This window comes from Salmo trutta, chromosome 13 (assembly GCF_901001165.1).
Source record: "Salmo trutta chromosome 13, fSalTru1.1, whole genome shotgun sequence".
Classification (NCBI taxonomy): domain Eukaryota; kingdom Metazoa; phylum Chordata; class Actinopteri; order Salmoniformes; family Salmonidae; genus Salmo; species Salmo trutta.
In genome coordinates this window covers 61,025,658-61,052,712 of record NC_042969.1, presented here as the reverse complement: position 1 = coordinate 61,052,712, position 27,055 = coordinate 61,025,658, and the positions used below count along the sequence as shown (strand labels likewise).

Here is a 27,055-nt window from a genome sequence, read left to right as displayed (position 1 = left end):
CTGTATGGGGCTAAGGGCTGTATGGGGCAGGTGCAAGGCTATATGGGGCTAGGACAAGGCTGTATGGGGCTAGGACAAGGCTGTATGGGGCTAGGACAAGGCGGTATGGGACTTGGGCTGTATGGGCTAGGACAAGGCTGTATGGGGCTAGGACAAGGCTGTATGGGGCTAGGACAAGGCTGTATGGGACTGGGACTGTATGGGGCTAGGACAAGGCTGTATGGAGATGGGGCTGTATGGAGCTAGGACAAGGCTGTATGGAGCTGTGACTCTATGGGGCTAGGACAAGGCTGTATGGAGATGGGGCTGTATGGGGCTGGGGCTGTATGGAGCTAGGACAAGGCTGTGTGGAGCTGGGACTGTATGGGGCTGGGACAAGGCTGTATGGGGCTGGGGCTGTATGGAGCTAGGACAAGGCTGTATGGAGCTGTGACTCTATGGGGCTAGGACAAGGCTGTGTGGGGCTGGGGCTGCATGGAGCTTGGACGGGCAGCAGACTGTGTGTCTCTTCACAGACGGCCTGGTGAATGAGAAGGTCAAACAGCTCTGTTTCTTGTAACAGCTTAAACACACAGGGGATCTGCAGTGGAGCCCGGGAGATTTACTGACAGAGAGCCTCCAGATGTGGAGAGCAGAGCAGATAAAAGACTACAGCCTCACTCTGACAGCCTGGATTGAGACGACACAGTACTGCTGTCTGTCTGTCGCCTACTGACGTTCGGGAGTATGGAGGGCTGCAGAGGAACAAGAGGCTTATGTGTAACAAACAATTTAAAACAATGAAATTCAGGACCCCTTAACCAATAGGATAATCTTCCTAGGTTAAACACTCCCAGACACCACAGATTGTAAACGTGTCTTATCTGAGCTCCTGAGCCACACCCCCTCCCCTGGCTGCAGGTCAGCCCATAGCTAGATATTCTGGGTTCTGTTGCAGGTCAGCCCATAGCTAGATATTCTGGATTCTGTTGCAGGTCAGCCCATAGACAGAGGTTCTGGGTTCTGTTGCAGGTCAGCCCATAGCTAGATATTCTGGATTCTGTTGCAGGTCAGCCCATAGACAGAGGTTCTGGGTTATGCTGCAGGTCAGCCCATAGCTAGATATTCTGGATTCTGTTGCAGGTCAGCCCATAGCTAGATATTCTTGGTTCTGTTGCAGGTCAGCCCATAGACAGAGGTTCTGGGTTCTGTTGCAAGTCAGCCCATAGCTAGATATTCTGGATTCTGTTGCAGGTCAGCCCATAGCTAGATATTCTGGATTCTGTTGCAGGTCAGCCCATAGACAGAGGTTCTGGGTTATGCTGCAGGTCAGCCCATAGCTAGATATTCTGGGTTCTGTTGCAGGTCAGCACATAGACAGAGGTTCTAGGTTCTGTTGCAGGTCAGCCCATAGCTAGATATTCTGGATTCTGTTGCAGGTCAGCACATAGACAGAGGTTCTGGGTTAAGCTGCATGTCAGCCCATAGCTAGATATTCTGGGTTCTGTTGCAGGTCAACCCATAGCTAGATATTCTTGGTTCTGTTGCAGGTCAGCCCATAGCTAGATATTCTGGGTTCTGTTGCAGGTCAGCCCATAGCTAGATATTCTGGGTTCTGTTGCAGGTCAGCCCATAGCTAGATATTCTTGGTTCTGTTGCAGGTCAGCCCATAGCTAGATATTCTGGGTTCTGTTGCAGGTCAGCCCATAGACAGAGGTTCTGGGTTCTGTTGCAGATCAGCCCATAGACAGAGGTTCTGGGTTCTATTGCAGATCAGCCCATAGACAGAGGTTCTGGGTTCTGTTGCAGATCAGCCCATAGACAGAGGTTCTGGGTTCTGTTTCTCTGCATCTACATGAAGGATCATGTTGCTTCCTCCTGGAGAAGCATGTCAGGCCTAATTCCCTTCAAACAGGCAACAATGAGCTTTCCTGTAATCCCTGCAATCACAGCACAGCCCCTTTTAGAGCCCTGCTGCACAGAAGAAAAAAACAGCAGGGGAAGAAAACATCTGTAAAGGTAACCAGAGAGTTTACTGTACTGTAACTCAGTTAGACAAGATAGAGGTTCAGGCTGAGTTTTCCCCCTCCTACCCGATGTCACTCTCCTGGCGCTGCACGAGACATCTGCTTTGATTTCCGTATATATTTTTGTCACTTGAGTGCGATGTGAACAGATCCTCAGAAGACTGGCCGAACATGAGCCCTGTCCAAATCAGTAACAGCCTATTGTGGAGTGGATACTGTAGCAGAGAGAGAGAGAGAGATAGAGGTCAGGAGAAATCATGTGGAGACCAGATGCCCAGCATATCAGCCTGTCACACACTGCAGCAACTATGGCACTAACATGCTACCATACACTATTTAGCCAATGGCAATATGTTGTTATTACCGTTTCTCAGATCAAATCAAATGTATTTATATAGCCCTTCTTACATCAGCTGATATCTCAAAGTGCTGTACAGAAACCCAGCCTAAAACCCCAAATAGCAAGCAATGCAGGTGTAGAAGCACGGTGGCTAGGAAAAACTCCCTAGAAAGGCCAATGCATAATCTCATTTGTTAGCCTCGTCTATGCGTGAGATTCAGTTGGTTTTATACCTGACACTTGGCTAGCATTGAAAACTGTGAACGTTTTCCCCTTTTATATTCCTTCTCTATTCTCTTTCTATTTTGAACTGTGGCCTCCTCTGTTTTCCCTTTCATTTGCTCCTCAGTGAGCAGAGAGCCCAGGTTCCCACTGCAAGGCCCTCTCCTCCGCTCCTCCTCTCCTCTTCTCCTCCTCTCCTCCTCTCCTCCGCTCCTCCTCTCCTCCTCTCCTCCTCTCCTCCGCTCCTCCTCTCCTCCTCTCCTCCTCTCCTCCTCTCCTCCGCTCCTCCGCTCCTCCTCTCCTCCGCTCCCAAACGGCTTTTTAATCATTCCCAGACCGGGTAGTGATGGTGCTGGGGAGAGGGTGGGGGGTGCCGTGGCCCCGGGGCCGCAGCCGCTCTAGGATCCGGCTCCACACTGCTGTAGATGGCTCTCCTCTCCTCAGTCATCTGTCAGTGTGCGGACAGAGGAAATGGCTGTATTTAAGGCTGAGGATACAGTTTCATCCCCAATTACATCTCTCCTGTGTTTACTGATCTGTTCACAGAGGAAGGTCTCGTCCCAAATGCCACCCTATTCCCTATGTAGTGCACTACTTTTGACTAGGGTCCATAGGGCTCTGCTCAAAGGAGTGCATAGCATGCCATTTGGGATGCAACTGAAGAAAAGAGGCAAGCTCACATGCCGGGCAGAGATTCAGCTTTTTATAGCCAGCGCTTCTCTTTGAAGGGATTCAATGACCTTGCTGCCTTCTTAGCTTCTAATTAAAGTAAGGAAACAATTGAATATGCGATGGCCATTTGAATTGCAGTGGAGACTGGCCATGCAGAGAGATCCATTTATTTATCATAGACTCTGTAGATTATTATTACCATTACTGTTTTTATTGTACATGTTTTTTTGGTTTTGGAAATATTTTTCAGATTTGTGAAGCTTTCAGGGCAAAGTGTTCCATAATAGTTTTTTTATCACTATGTTATTGTTATTTTATTGCCTGCCTATGATTTTTATTGCAAATTTGCCCGTTGATATGTTTTTATAGCCATCGCCTAGTAGCGCTGATTAGAATGTTATGAGCTGTGGGTTTTTATGTCTTTAACTGTTTACAGACTGAGTTTGAATAGTGAATGTGAGAGCAGACAGCCTTGTCTCTGTATTTTAACTAGGTGTTGTTAGTACACACCCAAGCTATCAGAGAACAATATAGCATCCTAATCCAAGTCAAAAAGTTTTTGCCAAAGCTGAATCTCTCCAGCGTCTTGAAAAGGTAACCTCACTGGACCTTGTGGAAGGCTTTGTCTGACATATAACCATGGAGCAGGTATAAGTGACTAACTATCCAACGTTCCTCCTCTCCTCTTTCTATCTTCTCCTCTCTTCCTCCTCCTGTCTCAGGAGTGGCAGAACTCGATCCAGAAAAATGCCGGCCTTGCCTTCATTGAGCTCATCAATGAGGGAAGGTAGGTATCATTCACACACCACACACCGCACGCACCGGCGCACACACACACACACCATATGTTTTACTATCCTTGTGGGTACCTAAAATGTATTTCCATTCAAAATTGTATTTTCCCTGACCCCTAAACCTAACCATTACCCCTAACCCTAATTGTAACCCTAGCCCTAAACCTAACCCCTATGCCTAAAATAGCTGGGAAATGTCCCCTCGAGGGAGAATTTTCCTTGTTTTACTATCCTTGTGTGGACTTTTGTGGATTTCCAGTACACACACACCACACACACACAAACACACACACCAGCTCTGAGCAGGTTGTTGGGTTCAGTGGTAGCAGTAGATTAGCAGTAAGCTGCCAGCTCCTAGAGTGTGTGATGCTGTACTGTGTACTGCAGTGTGCTCTATAGGGGTTAAGATAAATACAATTGGTATGGCAGTGTGATGTAACAATATAAACAAGATAGTGTATCCCCTCTGTCTGTGTATCCCCCCCCCCCCTCTGTGAGTGTGGCAGGCTCAGATCAGGCAGGGTGTTATAGAAAAGATCAGCCTCCATGTCCATCTGGTGACCCATCTGTGTAACCCTCTTACATCCAAACTGCCCAGCGTCAGCCTTATGCTCCAAATCCAGCCCTATACCCCAGCCCTATACCCCAGCCCCAGCCCTATACCCCAGCCCTATACCCCAGTGCAGCCTCACTGTGCCCAACCCAGCCCTGTCTTAGCCCTACCTGGCATCTCCCCTGCCCCCATGTTGGGCCTGGATAAAGAGCCTTACTCAGTTGTGGCCTGGCCGCTCTGCCACTCCGCTACACTGCCACTCTACCACTCTGTCACACGGCGCTGTCCAGGGTGCTGCTGGCAGATCTCATCTCTCCTACACTACCACTATCTCAGTACTGTGGACACCTGAACTGCACCCCAAATGGAACCCTATTACTTATGTAGTGCACTACTTTTTAACAGGGCTCTGGTCAAAAGTAGTGCACTATATAGGGAACAGAGTTCCATTTGGGACAGATACCTGCTATCTCTAACCAACCAGCATATCAGCCATCTGCAGTCCTCTGAACGATAACCAAACAGCTAACCAAACTGTCCTGTATTTCTCTCTAACATATCAGCTAATAAACTAGCTAAGATAACCAGCTAACCAACTAACTACAATCCTAGTTGAGAACATTAACGTCTAAACGAGGAGAGGGAGAATTGTTCAGGACTCAGAGTGTAGTTGTAGTTAAAAGCTTGTTAACGCTAATCTGATGACTGCAGTTCTATGAGGCCTCTCCCTGAGACAGAGGATACTTCCCAAATGGCACCCTATTACCTATGTAGTGCACTACTTATGACCAGGGCTCTGGTCAAAAGTGCTATAATTGAAATAGCTTGTCATTTGGGATGCAGAAGAGGGTATCAGAAGCTCTGTAATTAAAACAAAGCAGACCTAATTGGGTGTAAAATGGCATATAATCTCCACATAGAATAATTTTCAATTATTAAAGATTGAAGCGTGGGCAGAAGCAGGTAGCATGTACGCCAGGCAGGCTGAGGAATCATTCAACCATGGGTGGAGAGGAGGCGATCAGGGCCATGGTGGGGGGGTTTCTGTCTGTCTGTCTGTCTGTCTGTCTGTCTTCAGGTTGTTGTGTCATGCTATGAAGGACCACATAGATGTGTTAACTGACCGACTAACTCGTATTCTGTCTGTTTGTTCCAGATTGCTGTGTCATGCTATGAAGGACCACATCGTGCGTGTTGCCAATGAGGCAGAGTTCATCCTCAACAGACAGAGAGCAGAAGACGTCCACAAACACGCTGAGTTTGAGGTACAGCACATATATACAGTATATATAGTACCAGTCAAGTTTGGACACACCTACTCGTTCAAGGGTTTTTCTTAATTGTTTACTATTTTATACATTGTAGAATAATAGTGAAGACATCAAAACTATGAAATAACACATGGAATCATGTGGTAACCAAAAAAATGTTTAACATCAAAATATATTTTAGATTTTAGATTCTTCAAAGTAGCCACCCTTTGCCTTGATGACAGCTTTGCACACTCTTGGCATTCTCTCAACCGCTTCACCTGGAATGCTTTTCCAAAAGTCTTGGAGTTCCCACATATGCTGAGCACTTGTTGGCTGCCTATCCTTCACTCTGCGGTCCAACTCATCCCAAACCATCTCAATTGGGTTGAGGTCGGGTGATTGCAAAGGCCAGGTCATCTGTTGCAGCATTCCATCACTTCTTGGTCAAATAGCCCTTACACAGCCTGGAGGTGTATTGGGTCATTGTCCTGTTGAAAACAAATGATAGTTCCACTAAGCCCAAACCAGATGGGATGGCGTATTGCTGCAGAATGCTGTGGTAGCCATGCTGGTTAAGTGTGCTTTGAATTCTAAATAAATCACTAACAGTGTCACCAGCAAAGTACCCCCACACCATCACACCTCCTCCTCCATGCTTCTTGGTGTGAACCACACATGCAGAGATCATCCGTTCACCTACTCTGCGTCTCACAAAGACACAGCGGTTGGAACCAAAAATCTCAAATTTGGACTCATCAGACCAAAGGGCAAATTTCCACCGGTCTAATATCCATTGCTCTTGTTTCTTGGCCCAAGCAAGTCTCTTCTTTTTATTGGTGTCCAGGTGACTACCTCATGAAGCTGGTTGAGAGAATGCCAAGAGTGTGCAAAGCTGTCATCAAGGCAAAGGGTGGCTACTTTGAAGAATTTAAAATATTTATTTTGATTTGTTTAACACTTTCTTGGTTACTACATGATTCCATATGTGTTTTTGTAGTTGTAGTTTTGATGTCTTCTCTATTATTCTGCAATGTAGAAAACAGTAAAATAAAGAAAAACCCTTGAATGAGTAGGTGTGTCCAAACTTTTGCCTGGTACTGTAAATAGTAGGCCTACAGTACAGATAGTACCTTATCTAGTCAGCTGACTACAGCAGCCTTGATAGTCCCTGCTCTGGAGTGACTGACTTCAGTATTGCATCCCAAATGGCACCCTATTCCATACATAGTGCACTACTTTTGACCAGAGCCCATTGAAATGGGGTGGCATTTGGGAGGCAACCCGGGTCTGTGAGAGAATAGCACTGGATTAGCAGCAGCTCAGTACTCCTGTAGTCCCTGTGTCTCCCCATGAGGATTATGGTGTTACCATTAGACCACTCTAAGGGATTATAATAACCAGCCTGCTAGCAATATTAATAAGTAGACTGAACGATATGCCAACTATATTCATATCTGGTCTTATTGGCTTTAAGCCTGTCCAACAGTGTAATGAGTCTACCCCAGAGACAGTACTTACCCCACATATCAAACACGCTGCCTGTTCTCACTACAAAGCATCAGAACACCAACACTCTCATTATTGATTTCTGTAGGAATTAGAGGACGTCTGCAGTAATTAGACAGTATCTGCATGCCAAATGGCACCCTATTCTCTTTATAGTGCGCTACTTTTGATCAGGACTCAATAGGCTCTGGTCAAAAGTAGTGCACCATATAAGGAATAGGGTGCAGTCAGTCTTTAGTAATGCTACTTTCTGTGCCTAATTAATTCTTTATTGAATGGAAGGAAGCCTGAGAAGGTTTTAGGACCATACAGTAGTGAAGAGGAGAGAGGAGCAGCTTTCTGAACACAGGGAAGTGCTTTGTTCAGAGGAATGTCATGCCTCTTTGAGACAGCAGGTAGAGCTGCTCTATCTCTCTTTCTCACTCACTCACTCACTTCCTTTCGCTCTCTCTGTCTCTCTCTCTCTCTCCCTCCCTCTCTCTCTCTCTCTCTCTCTCTCTCTCTCTCTCTCTCTCTCTCTCTCTCTCTCTCTCTCTCTCTCTCTCTCTCTCTCTCTCTCTCTCTCTCTCTCTCTGTCTCTCTCTGTCTCTCTCAAATTCAAATTCGAATTCAAGCTGCTTTATTGGCATGAAAAACATTGTGTCAATATTGCCAAAGCAACAATGTATACAATATACATTGTAATAAAATTATAAAGAATAATAATATAAAATTGTAGTAAATAATAATACAAAAATTAAATACAAAAATAATAACAATATAATTGTAACAGTCAATAGTAGAAATGTAATAAATCTAAAAATCAAAATATGGAAAATGAAACTATAACTAACTTATAACTAAAAACGGTCATCTTCACCATTACATCAGTACTCCAACTTCCATCATTAAACTGCTATCATTACCATTACCACCCATACCACTACTATTTTGAATGATAAACAACAATAATAATAGTAATAATAATAATAATAGTAATAATAAGTACATTACTGCTTACTATGCAGATGTTATTATTCAGTGTCCCTCAGGCTGTGGTAGGCAAATACATATTTGGCTGCAAGAGGAGCCATTGCTCCTTCGCCAATGAGTATTTTTAGTTTTTCCTCTGGGTTTAATAAGTTAAAATTTGGAATAAATGTAGTCATTTCTGTGAATAATGAATCTCTTTGTGAGGAATATTTATCACAGTAAAGGAGAAAGTGCATCTCTGTCTCTACCTCCCCTGTCGTGCAGTGACCACATACATGCCCCTCTTTGGGTAGCCATGTCTTTTTATGTCTGCAGGTTTCAATTGCCAATTGATGGTCACTCAGCCTGTACTTGGTGAGGATCTGTCTCTGCTTCGTATTTATGACAGAGTAGAGATAATCAGCCAGTTCAGATTCTCTGTTTAGGGTCAGATAGCAATTTAGTCGGCTTTGGGATTTTGTTTCGTTTTTCCAATGTTGTAAATATGAGTCTTTTGATTGGTTCATGATTTTGTTAATTGGAATTCTTTATTTTGAAGCAGTGCTGGTGTCAGCTTGGTTGGTTAGGTCCAACACCAGTTGACTGAGAGGGCTCGTTTCTGGGCTCAGCTCTTGGGTTTGAAGTGCTTTAAATTGCAGACTTCAATTTGGACTTGAATTTAGATGTAGCCAAAAGTTTAATGATCTTTTCTGTATTTTCATTACTACTGGAAAGCGGCCCAATTCTGCCCTACATGCATTAGTTAGTGTATTTCTCTGGACTTGTAGAATTTTCTGACAGAATTCTGTATGTAGGGCTTCAATTGGATGTTTGTCCCACATTTTAAAGTCCAGTTTATTGAGTGCCCCCCAAACCTCACTTTCGTAAAGAGCTATTGGTAGGATTACACTGTCAAATATTTTGGTCTAAATTCTAATTGGGATGTTGATTTTGAATAATTTCATTTTTATTGCATACAATGATCTGCGGGCTTTTTCTTTGAGTGCATTCACTGCCATATTAAAGTTTCCCGATGCAGATATGGTCAGACCAAGGTAGGTGTAATTTTTTGTGTGTTCAATTATGGTGTTGTCCAGGGTGAATTTATATTAGGGTTTCTGACATCTGTTTTTTTGGGGGGGGGAATCATGATTTTCGTTTTTTGGAAATTTACTGCCAGGGCCCAATTATGGCAATATTGCTCTAGAATGTTAAGGTTCTGTTGAAGACCTTCTTTGGTTGGTGATAGAAGTACCAAGTCATCAGCATATAGCAGTTATTTTACCTCTGTGTCAAATAGTGTGAGTCCTGGGGCTGTAGAATGGTCCAACATGTCTGCTAATTAATTTATATAAATGTTGAAAAGATATGGACTCAAACTGCAGCCTTGTCTCACACCTCGATGTTGTGAAAATAATTCTGTTCTTTGGTTTTTGATTTTTATTGCACACTTGTTTTCTGTGTACATACATTTTATTAAGTCATACACCTTACCACCAAGCCCACTTTGGAGAATTTTGGAGAATAGCCCTTCGTGCCAAATAGAATCAAATGCTTTTTTAAAGTCAATAAAGCAAGCAAAGTTTTTGCCCTTTTTTTTGGGGTGGACGTGTTTATTAATTAGTGTGTGTAAGGTGTATATATGGTCAGTAGTGCGATGGTTAGGGAGAAAACCTATCCAAATCTACGAATAATATGCATATCCTAGCTTCCGGGCCTGAGTAGCAGGCAGTTTACTTTGGGCACGCTTTTCATCCAGACGTGAAAATACTGCCCCCTATCCCAAAGAGGTTAGGGAGAAAACCAATTTGGCATTTACTTACTAGATTTTTTTCTTGAAGAAAGGTTTGAATTCTTGAATTCAAAATGCTACAGAAAACCTTTCCCAAGTTGCTGTTTACGCAAATTCCCCTGTAATTATTGGGATCTGATTTGTCTCCACTTTTGTGGATAGGGGAGATGAGCCCCTGGTTCCAGACATCAGGGAAGCAGCCAGAAGTTAAAACCATGTTGAACAATTTAAGCACAGCATTTTGCAACTCAGGTATGCTGTTTTTCAGCATTTCATTTCTGATTTTATCTAGACCACAAGCCTTCTTTGATTTTATAGATTTGAGCTTTTCATTTAGTTCTTGTTGGGTTTTTGGGTAATCTAATGGATTTTGGTTGTTTTTAAATGACTGATTCAAGGATGTTCAATTTTTCTTTCATTTCTAATTGGTTCTGTTGTAAGTCTTTTTGTGGAATGTTTTTGTATAGATTATCAAAATAAGTTTTCCTATTCCTTCATCTTGTATGGCTAATTCTTGTGGCTTTGTAATGCTTAAATTGTTCCACATGTCCCAGAACTGATTTTGGTCAATTGCGTTTTCAATTTCATGAAGTGTCTTGTTGGTATAATTCAATTTCTTGCATTTCAGTGTATGTTTATACTGTTTCAGAGTTTCAAAGTATTCATATCGTAGCGGGTTGTTTTGCTGTCACGACTTCCGCTGAAGTCGGTCCCTCTCCTAGTTCGGGTGGCGTTCGGCGGTCGACGTCACCGGCCTTGTAGCCATCGCCGATCCACCTTTCATTTTCTATTGGTTTTGTCTTGTCTTCCCTCACACCTGGTTTCAATTCCATCAATTACATGTTGTGTATTTAACCCTCTGTTCCCCCCATGTTCTTGTCCGGAATTGTTGATTGGTAGAGTCTATGCACGTTATGTCTGTCGTGCGAAGGGTTTCGTCCCATTGTATTTATTTATTATTTATACTTTTTTCCCTCACTGTACATACAAATTAATAAGAATGGAATAAGAGTGCACAAAAAATAAGTACAATGCAACCTGTGTGTGTGTGTGTGTGTGTGTGTGTGTGTGTGTGTGTGTGTGTGTGTGTGTGTGTGTGTGTGTGAATTAAAGGGTCTGTCTAGCTCAGTAGTCTGCATATTAGATGCAGTAGTACCTCTCCAATCTCTGATTGTTCTAGGTGTCTTTTGCCAGAGGTTATCTCAGCATATGTAGGCTGATGATCTGAATGATACATGGTGTGGACTGCATCATGTGGTGTACTTCCCTGAAGGACAGTGTTCTGCCCGACCCTGGATTAGTGGTCAGTGCTGTGTTGTGATGGGCCTGGTCTAGTAGAGCTGTGTTGTCATGGGCCTGGTCTAGTAGTTCTGTGTTGTGATGGGCCAGGTCCAGTAGAGCTGTGTTGTGATGGGCCAGGTCCAGTAGAGCTGTGGTATGATGGGCCTGGTCTAGTAGAGCTGTGTTGTGATGGGCCAGGTCCAGTAGAGCTGTGTTGTGATGGGCCTGGTCTAGTAGTTCTGTGTTGTGATGGGCCAGGTCCAGTAGAGCTGTGTTGTGATGGGCCGGGTCTAGTAGAGCTGTGTTGTGATGGGCCGGGTCTAGTAGAGCTGTGTTGTGATGGACCGGGTCTAGTAGAGCTGTGTTGTGATGGGATGGGTCTAGTCGTGCTGTCCTGAGGCGGGTCTGATCTGGTAAATCTGTGCTGTGTTGGGCCTGGTCTAGTAGAGCTGTGCTGTAATAAGCCATGTCTGGCTCTTCTCTCCTGGGGATGGTGGAGTTACTGTTGTTTCAGAATGTGGGGCGGGGGGCCTCTGTTGCTGGGGTGATGGGTGTGTGGGTCCCTGCCAAGTGTTGCATCCTTTAGGTCCTTGGCAAAGTTTCTGATACTGTCCTGATCCAGATGTACATTATCGTATAAGTGTTGACATGTCAGAGTGGGGTGGTGAGCTGTTCTGACGTTGAGCAGTGAGGCACAGTCCACAGTGATCTGTTGATTTTTTTTATCCATCAACTTTTCTGGGAAGTCTTTTCTTGGTAGGAGGGTGGACACAACTATATTGGTTGTTGGGAACATAGCCTGTGCCCGTTCTGCCACTCTTCTCACTGCCCCAGATACATTTTCACCTTTGGCATGAAGGTCGTTTGTGCCAGTGTGGATGATGATGTTTTTGGGGGTGTCAATCCTGGTCTGACTGAGTAGCTGCATTGCACTGTCAGTTGTAGGACACCAGAACTTATACACCTGGTGTCTAGGGAATAATATTTCCTGGACTAAGAACTTCCCATTTGAATCAATAAGGATTGCAGTTGTGGGTGACTGTCTGGGTGGAGCAGACTGGGAGGCTAGTATTCTGACCTGGGCTGGAGCAGACTGAGAGGCTGGTATTCTGACCTGGGCTAGAGCAGATTGGGAGGCTGGTATTCTGACCTGGACTGGAGCAGACTGGGAGGCTGGTATTCTGACCTGGGCTGGAGCAGACTGGGAGACTGGTTGGCTGACCTGGGCTGGAGCAGACTGGGAGGCTGGTTGGCTGACCTGGGCTGGAGCAGACTGGGAGGCTGGTTGGTTGACCTGGGCTGGAGCAGACTGGGAGGCTGGTTGGCTGACCTGGGCTGGAGCAGACTGGGAGGCTGGTATTCTGACCTGGGCTGGAGCAGACTGGGAGGCTGGTTGGCTGACCTGGGCTGGAGCAGACTGGGAGGCTGGTTGGCTGACCTGGGCTGGAGCAGACTGGGAGGCTGGTTGGTGGACCTGGGCTGGAGCAGACTGGGAGGCTGGTTGGCTGACCTGGGCTGGAGCAGACTGGGAGGCTGGTTGGCTGACCTGGGCTGGAGCAGACTGGGAGGCTGGTTGGCTGACCTGGGCTGGAGCAGACTGGGAGGCTGGTTGGCTGACCTGGGCTGGAGCAGACTGGGAGGCTGGTATTCTGACCTGGGCTGGAGCAGACTGGGAGGCTGGTTGGCTGACCTGGGCTGGAGCAGACTGGGAGGCTGGTTGGCTGACCTGGGCTGGAGCAGACTGGGAGGCTGGTATTCTGACCTGGGCTGGAGCAGACTGGGAGGCTGGTTGGCTGACCTGGGCTGGAGCAGACTGGGAGGCTGGAAGGTTGACCTGGGCTGGAGCACGCTGGTGAGCTAGAGCAGACTGAGAAGCAGGTAGGCTGACATGGGCTAGAGCAGACTGGGACGCTGGTTGGCTGATCTGGGCTGGAGCAGACTGGTAGGCTGGTGCAGTGTCATCAGGCTGTGTGGTGGAGACCATGTTGGCCTCAGGTTATGCTAATGTGCCAAGCTGGTGGACATGTTCTCTAGATGCAGAGGACATAATGACTCGCTGCTGGTTGAGGGTGTCAATGTACCTCTCTCTTTGTTCTAGCTCCTTTCTTGTTGTGCTCAGATGGTCTCTGAGTTCATCATTTGTCTGACTCAGTTTTTCCATTCTGCTTTCTTATTTAGCAATAGATGCTCTGCTCTCCTCCCTGAACTGTTTCATCTCTTCTTTTAGTTTCTGGACAGTGTCCTTCTTGAAGCTTGTTCTCTCTGAGTTCTATGACCTCTGCTTCGACAGGAGAGAGGGTGTTGTGGAAATGTTGCATAGCAGGTGTTCTTGGTGTTGTAGCCATGTCCTTGGCTCTGTCTGCTGCAGGTGAAGTAGGTAGAGGGACACTGAGGGCTTCTTGCTGGGTCACAGAGACCGTTGAGGCCTGCTTTTCTCCATCTCCCTTCTTGACTTTTTCCTCAGTTTCTGAGATGAGTTCAGCTTCTGCTTTTAGGGTAGCAAACCTATTCTCAAAAGCCTGGAGGCTTGAATCATTGCCTTGTATCAATACTGTTCCATTATTATATAAGGTTACTGTTTGATACGTGTTGCTCTGGTCAGCTACTTCAAAAATGCTGTTCTGACATCCTTGGCTGATGCCTCTCTTTTTTGAGAAAGTGAAATGGTTGCAAATAACCCTTTCCCATATGTGCCCTCGTTTGGTATTAAATATTACATTTGGTTTTGTTTTGCAACTGGTAAGATCTGCAAACAGGTATTCATGGTTCTGTCCCATCAACAAACTTTTGAAACTTTTCTTAGCTTTCTCTGTTTGGATACAATTGCTTCTTGTATTATTGTCTCTTGTGTCTTTAGAGGACTGTTTCACTTTGATGTTCTTTTTCTTCTGTCCTTATTTTGTCTTATTTTGTCTTTCTTTTCTTCTGTTAACTATATATTCTTTGTTAGCTAGCTAGCTTCTTCCAGGAGAGTCCCTAGCAACTGCTTAGAAACTGGTAAACAATTCAGCTAGCTAAGATAACTACAATTTTATGAAAAATAAGGCTTTTGAAAAAGTAACATCTTCTTTGTTTGTTGCTAGTTTTCTTTTGCTTTTTTCCGATGTACTTCACTCTAAAAACCATGTAAATTTCAATATTTGTAGGAGCTAATTTTTTCAGCAGCTGCTGCTCAATTTGGAACTCCGGAACTCTCTGTCTCTCTCTCTCTGTGTGTCTCTCTCTGTCTCTCCCTATCTCTCTCTCTCTGTTTCTCTCTGTCTCTCTCTCACAATGTTACCAGTCATATAGGAAGTGTTTTACCCAAGTACACAAACATGCACACACACGAACACACACACACAAATTCTCTTCTGCCACCTCTGTTAGTAGCTTGTACATGTGAGGAGTGATGAGTTTCTTATCTTGGGGCAGCAGCCCTCCACAAGCAGCTGTTAGATATGCTGTAGTCCTCTGCTAGAGGCTCCTTGACCTGCTAGATCAACTGCCATGTCACCAGTAGCGAGAGAGGCTGCATTTCAAATGGCACCCTATTCCCTATACAGTGCACTACTTCTGACCAGGGCCCATAGGGTGCCATTTGAGAAACACCCGGAGATTACCTGGCCCTCATACCTCCTCTGGCCTCATCCCTTCTGTCTGACAACTCTAGACAGTCTACACTTTTCATCCAACCCTGTTTCTACTATATTACCCCTCACAACCCCCTCCCTCTACCCTCCATCCCCAGACAGATAGACATTTTTACATTAGTTTGGTGTCAGGAGAGTCAGGGCAGCAGCCTCATATCCTGTGAAGTGATAAATAAGGTTTGATATTTGTCACAGCGTCACATGGTAACGTGAGATGACAAGCAGAGATTGAGTTATCTGCCATTTGAAGAATATGTTGAGGTATAACATCTGACACAATTCAAATATAGGGCCGGAAATTCAATTAACTTCCAGCTTCTGTTAGCAAATTAGATTTAGTATATGAGCAGGAAGGAGCAGCCCCGGGGCGACGTAGCAAGACAATCTTATTTTAGCGAGGAGAAGATGAAGTCAGATCCTGATCGGCTCCTCTAGAATCTAGATTACCTTGAGATGCTGCCTGCAGGAGATCACTGTGTGCCTCCCAAATGGCACCCTATTCCCTATATAGTGCGCTACTTTTTACCAGAGCCATATGGGTCCTGGTTTAAAGTAGTGTACAATAAAGGGAATAGAGTGCCATTTGGTACGCAGGCACTGACTCCACTTCAACATCACACATCAACACACACCAGGTTTCAATCTATTTATGTCACACTGTTTGGTGATAATTTATGCGTGTAGGCTACAGTACAGGCTACTTCTCTTTGTTATCCAACCTGCCTTTCATCCACTGTCACAGTTGAGTTTTATATAGGGACAGATTGTTTATTATGACCCCTATGTAAACAGATGACATTAAAGCTTTCTAACGGACAAATTCCCCTCTTTTTCTCCATGTGAAACAAAAGACATTAGCAGACGGCGACAGTGTTTAAATGACTCTTCACTAACGTGTCCCCTGCTGATGTAGTGGAATAGAGATTGGCTCTGTTAACCTTGACAGCACAGGCTATAATATCTACTCACACGTGTACACACACGTGCACACACACACCCATAATATCCTCTGTGAATCTGTTGAGTGGTTTTGGTTTCTTCTCCCTCAACACACGCTTAGCGTAGCTTACTAGCAGGACTCACACATTTTCATGTTTGAATCTAATTTCGCAGGATTGCAACGGAGGAAGGACATTTGAATACAAAACATAACATAGCCATGCTAACACCAGACAGACAGTTGTATTTCACAGATGCCTTTCAAGACACTCAAGGACACCTTACATTAAAAGTACATACAATCAGAATGCAAGTAAAATCAAGTCCTGGTGATAGACCCTGCCCAGTTTTAGCATTATGTTAATGCCTAGCATGGTGTTAGCATGGCTATGTTTAAAATAAAATGTCTCCTTGTGTTCCCTCCATCAGTCCAACTGTGCCCAGTACGCTGCTGATCGGAGGGAGGAGGAGAAGATGTGTGATCACCTGATCAGCGCTGCCAAACACAGAGACCATGTGACTGCCAACCAGCTCAAACAGAAGATCCTCAACATCCTCACCAATAAGCATGGAGCCTGGGGCAGCCTGGCACAGAGGTAAGACCTAGGGCTGATGTATAGAGGTTGTGCTGAAGGATAGGCCTTGCTAGGGCTGGGGCTGAAGGATAGGCCTTGGGCTGGGGTATAGGGCTGGGGCTGAAGGATAGGCCTTGGGCTGGGGTATAGGGCTGGGGCTGAAGGATAGGCCTTGGGCTGGGGTATAGGGCTGGGGCTGAAGGATAGGCCTTGGGCTGGGGTATAGGGCTGGGGCTGAAGGATAGGCCTTGGGCTAGAGTATAGGGCTGTGCTGTAGGGTTAGAGCAGTGGCTGGGGTATATACTGTACTTTACATCTTCACCAACAAACACAGAGCCTAGGGCAGCCTGGCAGCCTGGCACAGAAGTACGGACTGGGTCTGGTGAAAGGTTTAGGGCTGGGGCTACCTGGAGCTGGGCTGGCCCAAAGGCCAAGCTAAGACCAGGCTGGGTAACAGAGTTTCCAGTATTAGTTGTACTGTACAATTAAGTGCAGCAAAGGTCCTGTCAAACGTTGCCTTGCTTACTGAAAGAACACTTTTAGTAATTGACTACTCTCACTGAAACCATAGCTAGGCTTTCTTTATTGGATTTTTAAAACACAATACAGATGGTTAAAAATGTTCTCTACATACAGATGGCTAGCTATGTTCAGTAATGGGATGTTGTTTACTCACATCGATAAACTCATGGATCATATTTTGAGTGCTTTTAGAATTCTGCTGTGTTTTCAGATGTTTTTATTGAAAAAATACAATAAACCTTAGTTTAGTTTGTAAGGAGAATTCAATTCATTGATTGATTGATTGAGGAGTGTTTTAAAGACTACTTGTACTCTGCATGGGTTTTGTGGCGTGTAGATTTAGTGATTTCGACATGCATCATCCCACCTGACAAACACAGCCCTGGAAACAGATGTAATTACCTCAGAAAGATGCATGTCGAATGGTCATCATTGGACCATTCATCTATGGGTGCGTTCTGACTCCCAAATGGTTCTCTTTTCCCTATATAGTGCATTACTTTTGAAAGAGGCCTATTTACCCATGCATAATGCACTACTTTTGTCCACTTTTAACTAGAATAGGTGACCAGAATATGGTGCCGTTTGGATTCAAACTATAGCACAGATTGAACTACAGTTGGAATTGTATTATAGATATCCTTACCTACAGTAGCAACTAAATGTCTTACTTCACCAACTTACCAAATGTTTGAGCATTGTGTATATATTTCAGCATATACTACTGTATGTTTGATCATATGCCATGCAATTCTGATTGAGAAATTCATAAAACAGAGCAACAGTAGTATAAGTAAAGTACCCATGGAAAAACATATAAGAATGAATTGTGGGCTGCTACTGTAGATTTACATATTCAAATATGTATAGAATTTATCTCCGGGAATAGCATTAGTATTGGAACAAAAGGTTGCTGAGAGGGGGAGCATTGTAAATTATACTGAAAAACTTCCAACAAATTCCCATTTAATGGTGACCTGCTGGAGAAGAAAAATGCTGCAATATGTTCATGAGCTCAGGGCAGTGTAGCAGCTCAGCCTTATTCAATGCTACATTAACTTTCCCATTTATGCTGCTCTTGTAAAATAGAAAGCCCTCCAGCATTCTGAAGGGGCTGTCTGTTATTTGTGACGCTGGTTGAAAGAGAGTGTGTGTGTGTGTGTGTGTGTGTGTGTGTGTGTGTGTGTAGTTTGTGTGTGTGTAGTTTGTGTGTGTGTGTGTGTATAGTTTGTGTGTGTGAATGCTTGCCTGCACAGAAATTGTTTTTCCTTTAACCTTAAGTTCTGCCTGGAGACTAGCCAGAGGATATTGATCATCTGTGTGGAACGCTTTATCAACAGAATTATATATTTAATATACTCAGCCAGGTGAAACTACTGCTGATGGCTATAGTGGACATTTTGTTGCAGGTTTTTACACAACTGTAGTATTTTGAATTAGTAACATAATGCATTTTCAGATGTGTTCAGACACCATTATGACATCAGATCGTTACACTGTGTGACAAGGAGTCACTGCACACGAATGGAAAGCCAATGCCTACATCCCAAATGGTACCCTATTCGCTGTATAGGGCCCATTTGGCTCTGGTCAACATTTGTGCACTACATGGGGAATACATGCCATTTGGGATACATACAAAATCTCTCTGCGACGATATTACCTATTATATGAATTAACGAGATACTCTCTGTTCATCATATATGCATAGTCACTTTAACCACATCTACATGTACATACTACCTCAATCAGCCTGAATAACAGGTATGTAGCCTCGCTACTTTTATAGCCTCGCTACTGTATATAGCCTGTCTTTTTACTGTTGTTTTATTTCTTTACCTACCTATTGTTCACCTAATACCTTTTTTGCACTATTGGTTAAAGCTTGTAAGTAAGCATTTCACTGTAAGGTCCTGTTGTATTCGGCGCATGTGTCAAATAAACTTTGATTTGATTTGAGATGAGCCCAGTAGGTGGTAGGGCTGTGTTACGGCAGTGTGACCAGCCCAGTAGGTGGTAGGGCTGTGTTACGGCAGTGTGACCAGCCCAGTAGGTGGTAGAGCTGTGTTAAGGTGTGTGATCAGCCCAGTAGGTGGTAGGGCTGTGTTAAAGCAGTGTGACCAGCCCAGTAGGTGGTAGGGCTGTGTTACGGCAGTGTGACCAGCCCAGCAGGCTGTTGGATCATACTTTCTGCTTGCCCGATGATGAATGTGCTCTGTATTGAGTTGACATCACAAAATCAATAGTGTTCAAATTGAAACAGTATAGGGTTGTATTGATCCGCTGTGCTAAATCAGAACGAGAAACCTTTGATGCAGCTCTGAGACAGCTCCCCTCCTCCTTCCTCACCGCTCCCCCATCTTTCCCTCCTCTCCTCCCTCTCTCTCCCTCTCTCTCCCTCCTCCCATCACAGCACCCTATCAGTTTGAGCTTCACACTGATAAATCAAGTTGAAAATTGGATGTTAGAATTTTCTCCAGTGTGTGAGTGAGTGATTTTCTCTGGCCCCTCGTCCCTCTGCTGTGACCCCCTGACCCCTGTCACTGGATTATAAAGTTCAGCGTTGTCAAGAGAAAGGAGACGTCAAGGCAAGGCTGATGAATTCATTCTTGAATAATACACACTGCCTTTAACTACCAGTCTTAAACTATGATAATAACCATGCAGGTTTGTATTTATTTTCTTTAAGGGCTTCGGGTGTCGCAGCGGTCTAAGGCACAGCATCTCAGTGCTAGAGGCATCACTACAGACCCAGGCTGTATCACAGCGGTCTAAGGCACTGCATCTCAGTGCTAGTGGCGTCACTACAGATCCAGGCTGTATCACAGCGGTCTAAGGCACAGCATCTCAGTGCTAGAGGCATCACTACAGACCCAGGCTGTATCACAGCGGTCTAAGACACTGCATCTCAGTGCTAGTGGCGTCACTACAGATCCAGGCTGTATCACAGCGGTCTAAGGCACTGCATCTCAGTGCTAGTGGCGTCACTACAGACCCAGGCTGTATCACAGTGGTCTAAGGCACTGCATCTCAGTGCTAGAGGCTTCACTACAGATCCAGGCTGTATCACAGCGGTCTAAGGCACTGCATCTCAGTGCTAGAGGCGTCACTACAGATCCAGGCTGTATCACAGCGGTCTAAGGCACTGCATCTCAGTGCTAGTGGCGTCACTACAGACCCAGGCTGTATCACAGCGGTCTAAGGCACTGCATCTCAGTGCTAGAGGCGTCACTACAGACCCAGGCTGTATCACAGCGGTCTAAGGCACTGCATCTCAGTGCTAGTGGCGTCACTACAGACCCAGGCTGTCATTTCTACTCTGTTTTCTATTATAGTAATAATATAATACACTACATGACCAAAAGTATGTGGACACCTGCTCGTCGAACATCTCATCACAGAATCATGGGCGTTAATATGGCATAACACTGCCCAACTCAGATGAATGATCAGTAACATGTCAGATATTATTATATATATATATATATTTTAACCTTTATTTAACTAAGCAAGTCAGTTAAGAACAAATTCTTATTTTCAATGACGGCATAGGAACAATGGGTTAACTGCCTTGTTCAGAGGCAGAACGACAGATTTTTACCTTGTCAGCTCGGGGATTTAATCTTGCAACCTTTCGGTTACTAGTCCAACGCTCTAAACACTAGGCTACCTGGCGCCCCACATTACAGACGGTTGGTTATTGATTACAGCTGCAGCCCAGCACTAGGCTCTGATACAACATCCATTATCATTAACTTCACTCTGCTCTGTGGTTTTAAGACATATTGTATGTGAGCGCGTAGAGTAAATACACTACAGGACCAAAAGTATGTGGACACCTGCTCGTCAAACATCTCATTCCAAAATCATGGGCATTAATATGAAGTTGGTCCCTCTGCTGCTATAACAGTCTCCACTCTTTTGGGAAAGCTGTTCGGGCACTGATGTTGGGCGATTAGGCCTGGCTCGCAGTCGACGTTCCAATTCATCCCAAAGTTGTTCGATGGGGTTGAGATCAGGGCTCTGTGCGGGCCAGTCAAGTTCTTCCACACCGAACTTGATAAAACATTTCTGCATGAACGTCGTTTAGTGCACTGGGGCATTGTCATACTGAAACAGGAAAGGGCCTTACGCAAACTGTTGCCACAAATTTGGAAGCACAGAATCATCTTGAATGTCATTGTATGCTGTAGCGTTAAGATTTCCCTTCACTGGAACTAAGGGGCCTAGCCCGAACCATGAAGAACAGCCCCAGACCATTATTCCTCATCCACCAAACTTTACAGCTGGCGCTATGCATTCAGGCAGGTAGCGTTTTCCTGGCATCCACCAATCCCAGATTCGTCCATCGGACTGCCAGATGGTGAAGCGTTACTCATCACTCCAGAGAACGCGTTTCCACTGCTCCAGAGTCCAATGGCGGCGAGCTTTCCACCATGCTTGTCATTGCGCATGGTGATCTAAGGCTTGTGTGCGGCTGCTCGGCCATGGAAACCCATTTCATGAAGCTCTCGATGAACAGTTATTGTGCTTGCGTTGCTTCCAGTATATATATATATATATCAAATTTATTTATATACCCCTTCTTACATCAGCTGATATCTCAAAGTGCTGTACAGAAACCCAGCCTAAAACCCCAAACAGCAAGCAATGCAGGTGTAGAAGAACATACACTATATATATATATATATATATATATATATATATATATATATATATATATATATATATATATATAGTGTAGGTTGGCTTTGTTTTTATAGTTCTCATGAATTGGAAAGCACATTTCACCCAATCCCATCAACCTCTGATCTACCAGGATTCTGGGAACTATCTTTTGTCACATGCATTTATTTAAGTTTGATACTTACTGGTTGGCGTTGCGGAGTGAGTAGTCTGCATCTCCATTGACACCAAAGGCCTCCCTTGTCCACCACTCTCTGCATCCCAAATGGCACCCTATTCCCTATATAGTGCACTACCTTTGACCAGAACCCTATGGATCCTGGTACAAAATATTACACTATAGGGAATAGGGTGCCATTTCAGACACAAACCAGGCATTCCAACATGGCTATCTTAACAGGATGTAGAGCAGGTGGAAGGAGACAGGCAGACAGACAGACAGACAGACAGACAGACAGACAGACAGACAGACAGACAGGACGGCCTTTGTTTCAAGGTGTCGCTGTTGACCTCAGCAGCTGACTAAACCCCCGTCCCATCCCCCGTCCCCACCCCTGCTCACCAGACCTTAGCCCAACCTTACTGAGCTATCGATTGTCAACATTGTAACATTGCTCCTGTATAATTACTTTTTCAGTAGTGGAGGGAATGGAGGAGATAGCGGTGGCATATATTGATCCTGGTGAGGAGAGTGGAACGGGCGTTTCCCTTGACTAACAGAGTTTCATCTCTCTCTCTTTCTCTCTCTCTCACTCTCTCTCTCTCTCTGATGAATGGCAACACTCTGCCTGTGGATAATAACTTAGTGATGGAATGGACCCTTCAGTCACTGGCTGCCTGGCTAAGCACTCCGCTGTCTCGCCTCGCCGGGTTATCCATTCTATTAGCAGCTCTGACGAGCAGAGAGGAGAAGAGGAGGGGAAGATAGGGGGAGAGAGTGAAAGAGAGGGGGAGGAGAGAGATGAAGGTCTCTCTGGGCCTTGTGTGAAGGTATATGGAGGACCAGTGAATATGATCTTACTGGACTTGATGGTTCATTTAGAAGATGAATGCGGCAGGAATCTTAGCATAGCCTTGGTGATGTCTGTCCTCTATAGCTATGTTTATTCAAGAGGGGAAACAACATATTTGAACATGGGGAGGTTAAAGAAATGAAGTTCCTTTGTTCTATCGCTCCTCTTTCTCGCCGCTCTCATTTGTTGTTGACCTACAGTACAGCAGCTCCTCCCTGGGGGCGGAGTTAACCTTGCAGCCTGATAATTACCTCTGAAGGGGAGCATTCACCTAATCATCAGTTAAAGCGGAGCAGAGAGAGAGAGAGAGAGAGAGAGAGAGAAGAGAGATGAAAGCTGAATGGTCCACGGAGCTGGCAGGGAGTGAGGGGTTCAGACATACTAAAACACTGCTGTAGGCTGTAGTCTCACTGTTACTGATTGTAGTCTCACTGTTACTGACTGTAGTCTCACTGTTACTGACTGTAATCTCACAGTTACTGACAGTAGTCTCACTGTTACTGACTGTAGTCTCACTGTTACTGACTGTAGTCTCACTGTTACTGACTGTAGTCTCACTGTTACTGATTGTAGTCTCACTGTTACTGACTGTAATCTCACTGTTACTGACTGTAGTCTCACTGTTACTGACTGTAATCTCACTGTTACTGACTGTAGTCTCACTGTTACTGACTGTAGTCTCACTGTTACTGACTGTAGTCTCACTGTTACTGACTGTAATCTCACTGTTACTGACTGTAGTCTCACTGTTACTGACTGTAATCTCACAGTTACTGACTGTAATCTCACAGTTACTGACTGTAGTCTCACTGTTACTGACTGTAGTCTCACTGTTACTGACTGTAGTCTCACTGTTACTGACTGTAGTCTCACAGTTACTGACTGTAGTCTCACTGTTACTGACTGTAGTCTCACAGTTACTGACTGTAGTCTCACTGTTACTGACTGTAATCTCACAGTTACTGACTGTAGTCTCACTGTTACTGACTGTAATCTCACAGTTACTGACTGTAGTCTCACTGTTACTGACTGTAGTCTCACTGTTACTGACTAATCTCACAGTTACTGACTGTAGTCTCACTGTTACTGACTGTAGTCTCACTGTTACTGACTAATCTCACAGTTACTGACTGTAGTCTCACTGTTACTGACTGTAGTCTCACTGTTACTGACTGTAGTCTCACTGTTACTGACTGTAGTCTCACTGTTACCGACTGTAGTCTCACTGTTACTGACTGTAGTCTCACTGTTACTGACTGTAGTCTCACTGTTACTGACTGTAGTCTCACTGTTACTGACTGTAGTCTCACAGTTACTGACTGTAGTCTCACAGTTACTGACTGTAGTCTCACTGTTACTGACTGTAGTCTGACTGTTACTGACTGTACTCTCAGTTACTGACTGTAATCTCACAGTTACTGACTGTTACTGACTAGTCTGACTGTTACTGACTGTTATTGATTTACCCACTAGTCTGACTGTTACTGACTAGTCTAACTGTTACTGACTGTAATCTCACTGTTACTGACTGTTACTGACTGTAATCTCACTGTTACTGACTGTTACTGACTATAATCTCACTGTTACTGACTGACTATGACTAGTCTGACTGTTAGTGACTGTTATTGCTGGTAGTCTTACTCTTTCTACGTTGCTATGCATTCATTACACAAATTATCTTATTTCTGATGTACTGTCAGTCTTTTTTTCTGAATTTACACTTTACTTTGAAAAATGAAACTTGATACACCATCCATGGCCATATGGTTGCCAGTCGCCTCGTGTTGATGTGCAGTTTTATTTAGCTGAGTCTGTCTTTTGATATAGAACAATGTGTCACCATTGTGATCAAAGCCAGTCAGTGATATAGTACACTGATTGACAGACATTTTGTTTTCAGCCTTTCTTAGTCGATTAGATGGCTGAATGTTGTTTTATACCTGACCGGTTGAAACCTGTCTATCCGTAGGGATCCATTGACTATGCTGCCTGTTTTGGGAGATGTTTGAAAGCTGATGTTGAATGTTTCTGTATTTAATATGTGTAAAAAAAAAAAATATATATATATATATATATATATATATATATACAGTGAGGGAAAAAAGTATTTGTTCCCCTGCTGATTTTGTACGTTTGCCCACTGACAAACAAATGATCAGTCTATAATTTTAATGGTAGGTTTATTTGAACAGTGAGAGACAGAATAACAACAAAATAATCCAGGAAACGCATGTCAAAAATGTTATAAATTGATTTGCATTTTAATGAGGGAAATAAGTATTTGACCCCTCTGCAAAACATGACTTAGTACTTGGTGGCAAAACCCTTGTTGGCAATCACAGAGGTCAGACGTTTCTTGTGGTTGGCCACCAGGTTTGCACACATCTCAGGAGGGATTTTGTCCCACTCCTCTTTGCAGATCTTCTCCAAGTCATTAAGGTTTCGAGGCTGACGTTTGGCAACTCGAACCTTCAGCTCCCTCCACAGATTTTCTATGGGATTAAGGTCTGGAGACTGGCTAGGCCACTCCAGGATTTTAACGTGCTTCTTCTTGAGCCACTCCTTTGTTGCCTTGGCCGTGTGTTTTGGGTCATTGTCATGCTGGAATACCCATCCACGACCCATTTTCAATGCCCTGGCTGAGGGAAGGAGGTTCTCACCCAAGATTTGACGGTACATGGCCCCGTCCATCGTCCCTTTGATGCGGTGAAGTTGTCCTGTCCCCTTAGCAGAAAAACACCCCCAAAGCATAGTGTTTCCACCTCCATGTTTGATGGTGGGGACGGTGTTCTTGGGGTCATAGGCAGCATTCCTCCTCCTCCAAACACGTCGAGTTGAGTTGATGCCAAAGAGCTCCATTTTGGTCTCATCTGATCACAACACTTTCACCCAGTTGTCCTCTGAATCATTCAGATGTTCATTGGCAAACTTCAGACGGGCATGTATATCTGCTTTCTTGAGCAGGGGGACCTTGCGGGCGCTGCAGGATTTCAGTCCTTCACGGCGTAGTGTGTTACTAATTGTTTTCTTGGTGACTATGGTCCCAGCTTCCTTGAGATCATTGACAAGATCCTCCCGTGTAGTTCTGGGCTGATTCCTCACTGTTCTCATGATCATTTCAACTCCACGAGGTGAGATCTTGCATGGAGCCCCAGGCCGAGGGAGATTGACAGTTCTTTTGTGTTTCTTCCATTTGCGAATAATTGCACCAACTGTTGTCACCTTCTCACCAAGCTGCTTGGCGATGGTCTTGTAGCCCATTCCAGCCTTGTGTAGGTCTACAATCTTGTCCCTGACATCCTTGGAGAGCTCTTTGGTCTTGGCCATGGTGGAGAGTTTGGAATCTGATTGATTGATTGCTTCTGTGGACAGGTGTCTTTTATACAGGTAACAAACTGAGATTAGGAGCACTCCCTTTAAGAGTGTGCTCCTAATCTCAGCTCGTTACCTGTATAAAAGACACCTGGGAGCCAGAAATCTTTCTGATTGAGAGGGGGTCAAATATTTATTTCCCTCATTAAAATGCAAATCAATTTATAACATTTTTGACATGCGTTTTTCTGGATTTTTTTGTTGTTATTCTGTCTCTCACTGTTCAAATAAACCTACCATTAAAATTATAGACTGATAATTTCTTTGTCAGTGGGCAAATGTACAAAATCAGCAAGGGATCAAATACTTTTTTCCCTCACTGTATAATACTGCACTGTTTTTTAGTGATATGATAGGTTTCAGAAGGATAATGGTTTGGTAGATGATTTGTTTATAGCGAGACCATCAAGAAGTACTTTTTAGGGTTGCATAATTCTGGTAACTTCTCCAAACTTCTCAGGTTTTCCAGTAAACCAAGTTAGAAAATTCCCGGAATCACAAGGGAACACGCATGAAATCTAGCATCCTCCAACCAGTATTTCTAGAAAACCTGAGAATTTGGAGGAAATTACTAGAATTTTGCAACCCTAGTATTTCCATGCTTACATTTCAGGACATGGTTGGCATGTCCCCAGAGCAGAATGGTTTAGTGTGTCATGGTAATACTGATCAGTGTATCATGTTAACAGTGACCCTAGTCTAGACCATAAACCATAGACAATGAATAGCTTCCTCTCATTGGTAGATGGACAGAGTGTGGATGGAGGAGAGAATGGCCATTTGTTCTCAGAAGGACTTCATCTGAGAGCTCTGGAGTGTGTTTAGTGTCAGAGTCACACAGGGCGCGGGGTTCAGAGAGCAGGGTGTGAGGCCAGGGCTCGGGGTGCAGGGCAGGGTACCCGCTTCACAGGACAGGGTGTGTGTGGTGAGACACTAACCAGTCCTG

The 27,055-nt window shown here is 44.5% G+C and overlaps 1 protein-coding gene across 4 annotated transcripts in view; it reads left to right on the top strand.

The window, feature by feature from the left end:
- LOC115206229 (neurobeachin-like) overlaps nucleotides 1–27,055 on the top strand; it is a 308,527-nt gene that overhangs the window by 115,258 nt on the left and 166,214 nt on the right. For all 4 annotated transcript variants that reach the window (XM_029772948.1, XM_029772946.1, XM_029772945.1 and 1 more), the window contains 3 exons: nucleotides 3,963–4,027; nucleotides 5,744–5,852; nucleotides 16,371–16,537. In XM_029772948.1, coding sequence (XP_029628808.1) covers nucleotides 3,963–4,027; nucleotides 5,744–5,852; nucleotides 16,371–16,537 — 341 coding nt within the window. The remainder of the gene's footprint in view (nucleotides 1–3,962; nucleotides 4,028–5,743; nucleotides 5,853–16,370; nucleotides 16,538–27,055) is intronic.